At 34.8% G+C, this 3,861-nt stretch overlaps 1 protein-coding gene across 1 annotated transcript in view; it reads right to left on the reverse strand.

Moving 5' to 3' along the window:
- The window catches only part of LOC119828772, a 10,509-nt gene extending 7,436 nt beyond the window's left edge, over positions 1-3,073 (reverse strand). Inside the window, exons 1-9 of the mRNA XM_038351062.1 lie at positions 2,892-3,073; positions 2,439-2,537; positions 2,252-2,354; positions 1,890-2,146; positions 1,574-1,766; positions 1,240-1,364; positions 779-944; positions 230-360; positions 7-70 (exon numbers count right to left, since the gene is read on the reverse strand). Of these exons, the coding sequence (XP_038206990.1) occupies positions 7-70; positions 230-360; positions 779-944; positions 1,240-1,364; positions 1,574-1,766; positions 1,890-2,146; positions 2,252-2,354; positions 2,439-2,537; positions 2,892-3,029 (1,276 nt within the window). The 5' untranslated portion in view covers positions 3,030-3,073. The remainder of the gene's footprint in view (positions 1-6; positions 71-229; positions 361-778; positions 945-1,239; positions 1,365-1,573; positions 1,767-1,889; positions 2,147-2,251; positions 2,355-2,438; positions 2,538-2,891) is intronic.
- Between the last annotated feature and the right edge of the window lie 788 nt (positions 3,074-3,861).

Below are 3,861 nucleotides of genomic sequence, written 5' to 3' on the forward strand. Positions count from 1 at the left end.
GCGAGCGCGGGTAGGGGAAGGCGGCGCCGCACTCCTTGCACGCGTACGGCCGCTCGCCCAAGTGCACCGCCTGATGAAGAATAACGAACGTTAACAAAAAGCAATTCTCAACAAAAACTAAACTCCCTACAAATTTAATGGGACCACACGGGAGGCACCAGGTCGCAATTTAAACACAGTGAATTAAAGGAGTTTCCTCCTTTAATTTTTGGTTTTATCTTTTACAAACCTTAATGTGCAGCGACTTGCTCTGGCGCGTGCTGAACAGCTTATCGCAGTATTTACACTTGAGCTTCTTCTTGCCGCTCGCCTCCACGGTCTCCTCGTTGTCTACGTCCAACAGGTCACTGGTGACAGCATCTAAACATGAGTATTTCTTATGTACTGGTGCAGACTGATTTAATCCATTATTTACAAGTTAATAATTGTGAATTGTGAAACTGGAAATACATTTTTAAATTAGGAGAGATGATTCATTTACTTTACTTGAATTTTGAACTTTGTTATCATAGGGGATGAAACTTCACAGTATAATATATATAAATAAATTGAAAATTATAAAATTACTAGCTGCGCCCCGTGGTTTCACCCACGTAAGTCTGTATCCCGTAGGAATATCGGGAGAAGCCTATGTGTTATTCCAGTTGTCCAGCTATCTACGTACCAAATTTCAATGCAATTGGTTCAGTAGTTTTTGTGTCAAAGAGTAACAAACATACACACATCCTTACAAAGTTTCGCATTTATAATATTAGTAGGATAGGATAGTAGGACTTACCATCACCAATTTTTCCATCGCTGTTGGTAACATTTGTGTCACTAGTTTCTGTTGTGCTCGCGATTTTAAAATCTACACTGTTTGGCTGTTCATCAAATGTTTCTGGAGTCTCAGCCTGTTCAGTTTCAATCTCAACTTCAACTGGGCTACCATTTTCAGATTTGTTCTATAAAAAATAAAATATTGTATTAATTACTAGGCTTCTTGTAAACAAATGTTCCTGTTTAAATTACTTTTTGTTACCAACCAACTTCGAAAAGAGAAGTTTCTCAATTAGCCTGTTTCTTTTGTTTGTTACCTCATATTTTATTACTGCACAAATAAATTTTTATGATTCTTTTTTTATTTGCTTGGTGCTTGAAATGGATATACTATTTTAAAAAATAGATTGACAAATATAATATTAGCGTTAAAGTACCTACCGAATCAATAAGTTTTTTCAATAACATGTTATGGTGTACCTGCTGTAAGTGCGGCAGGTGCGACTGGAGCGGGTGGTGCGCCGCCACGTGCGACATGTAGCGGCCCACGGACCAGAATTCCAAGTCACAGATAGGACATTGTGAACGGTTTGGCCGTTGCTTTGCTATTGAACACAAAAAAACAATTACTAGCTAATTTTAGTTTAAAGTTAGTTGTAATAAGTTGTTATACTTGCTAAAGGTGTATTATGTATTAACTATCTATAATATTATATTATTCTGTAATATGTATGTTGTGTATAATTTTTCTCAATACAAAATATTGTTGCTCCTCAAATTTTTTGCTTCTGTAAATTTAAATAAAGTCACAAACCCCCTTTAGGTCTGCCTCTCCCTTTTCCCTTAACAATGACAACAGGTTCTCCTGAAGTTGCCACATGACCGATAATCTCTGCCTCTTTACATACAGCTTTGTTCTTCATCTCATTCTCTGACTTCACATCTGAATCTTTGTCCTCTTTATCAATGACACCTTCTTCCATGAATATCTTTTCCAATTCTTTACCCTGAAAATACTTATGTGTTATCTTACAAATAAAGGTATAAAAATATTGTCAAAAACTGTACAGGTTGCCAAGAATTATAGAATTTATCTATGTGTGCCATACTCACATGTCATGCATTATTACCTGGACAGCTTCTCTAAATCTGGTTGGAGTTTTTCTTCTCCTCTTGCCATTGGTCTCATCTTCATGTACTTTGTTTTCTGCCCTGTTTTTTGCTTCTTGTTCCTTAGCCGCAGCAGCTGCTGCCGCCTCAAGAGCCAGCTCTTCAGGGGTTTTGAGTTTCTTTGAGGGTCTGCCACGTTTCCTTTTGGGTTTGTCCAAACCTGCGACTTGCAGACTGATGGGATGTTCAACATGATACACTCCATCACCAGTACTTACTAAAAAGATGAACATATTGGAAAAAGTAATTAAAAAAGCTAAATATAAATTTAGTGAAATTTTATTTTAGAGGATTATTGATGTGGCTAATTTTGGGCACGTACTTTCGTATACAATTTTTTCAGCAATTACATCAGACTCAGTTACACTGTTTAATACATTTTTCTTATATTCATTTTCTCTTTGGTGTAGGTCGCGGATAATTTTCTGTAATGAGTAGAATAAGAAGCGTTAACAGAGACTGAAGATTATATTTCCAAAATAATAACATGTTAAGATTAAGAGTTTTACCTGTCCATTAATGATAAGATTGAAAAATTCTACAGTTGCTTCTAGCTGGATTGTACAACCAGGACATATCGTACGAGGAAGATGTCCATCGTCAGATACCTAAAAATAAGATTAAATTAATAAGGACCAATTACCATTCAGTATATATTTTGTTTTAATCGGTCTAAATCAAACTGATTGAAAATTAAAATGTCAAATAAAGGCGCGCGAAATAGGGAAAGGAACTATACAATCCCCTTATTTAAGATAGAATGTCTAAATGCTTGTATATACGTTTATCACTTATTGAAATATTTTATGTATTAATTTTATTATTTCACTATTTTAGATTTTCATATATTGCTATTAAATAAGATGTACTCGAAAAATAAGACATGATAATGTTCAGATTGTCAGCCATCTTTGTAAATTTTAAAGTCAAAACAATTACGAATTAATGAAAAAATTCTTTACCTTAATTGGTAAATAGGTATTTACGATTTCGCTTAAGTTTTGATTATTTTCTTCATGTGTGTATAGTAAAGTCCCATTATCATTTTCTTCACCACATAATCTACAAACTGTAGAATTATATAGGAACACTTCCATCATTAAGAAGACACTCAATTCTATAATGGCGCCCTCTACTTCCTTTTCTTTACTTGCTAACTAGTTTAATTTTGTCAAATGTCATGTAATGTCGCATAATGTTTTATTGCCAGCTTATGGCCTCATTATAATAATGAGGTAAAACATGTATTTTCTTTATATAAAAAAAAATAATATTTTTACATTTCTTTTATAGTATGCTTTAAGAAATCATTATATGATTAATTCTAAAAGCACCCTATTAAAGTTTTGGTGGTGGATCCAATCTAAATTCTAAACCATATCCAATTGTCTGAATTCCTTAATTGACGTCCGATTTTCCGTCTCTTTATCAACACGGAATTTAATGTAGGTAAATAATAAACAATATTAAGAGTGGAAATCGAAAATCGGAATCCTTGGAGTTGAATTCTCGAGTGACGTTCAAGTTCGCGGTCATGTGGAAGCGAAAGCTAAACTAGCCTCCAAGAAACTCGGTGTGCTCAGTAGATGGAGACGGTACTTCAAGTTGGCCCACCGACTTTAGCTTTACAAGGCTGAGGTGCGACCGCATATTATGGAGTACTGTTTTCATCTCCTAGCCGGAGCCCCTCAAGAAAAGAGCGTATAGAGCTAGTGTTACAAGTGTTTATGGGCGGTGGTGACCACTTAATATTAGGTGGCCCAACTGCTCCTTTGCTTGCTCTGCCACAAAAAAAAAAATGATAAATTGATAAATTTTCATACCAACTTCTTTCATTAAAACAAAAAAAAAACTTTATTCTGAAAGCATTAGCTTGGATACAATATTGCAAGTGTGGGATTAATGTGATATGTGCGAAAATAGTGTTAATTG

This window comes from Zerene cesonia, chromosome 1 (assembly GCF_012273895.1).
Source record: "Zerene cesonia ecotype Mississippi chromosome 1, Zerene_cesonia_1.1, whole genome shotgun sequence".
NCBI classification, from domain to species: Eukaryota; Metazoa; Arthropoda; class Insecta; order Lepidoptera; family Pieridae; genus Zerene; species Zerene cesonia.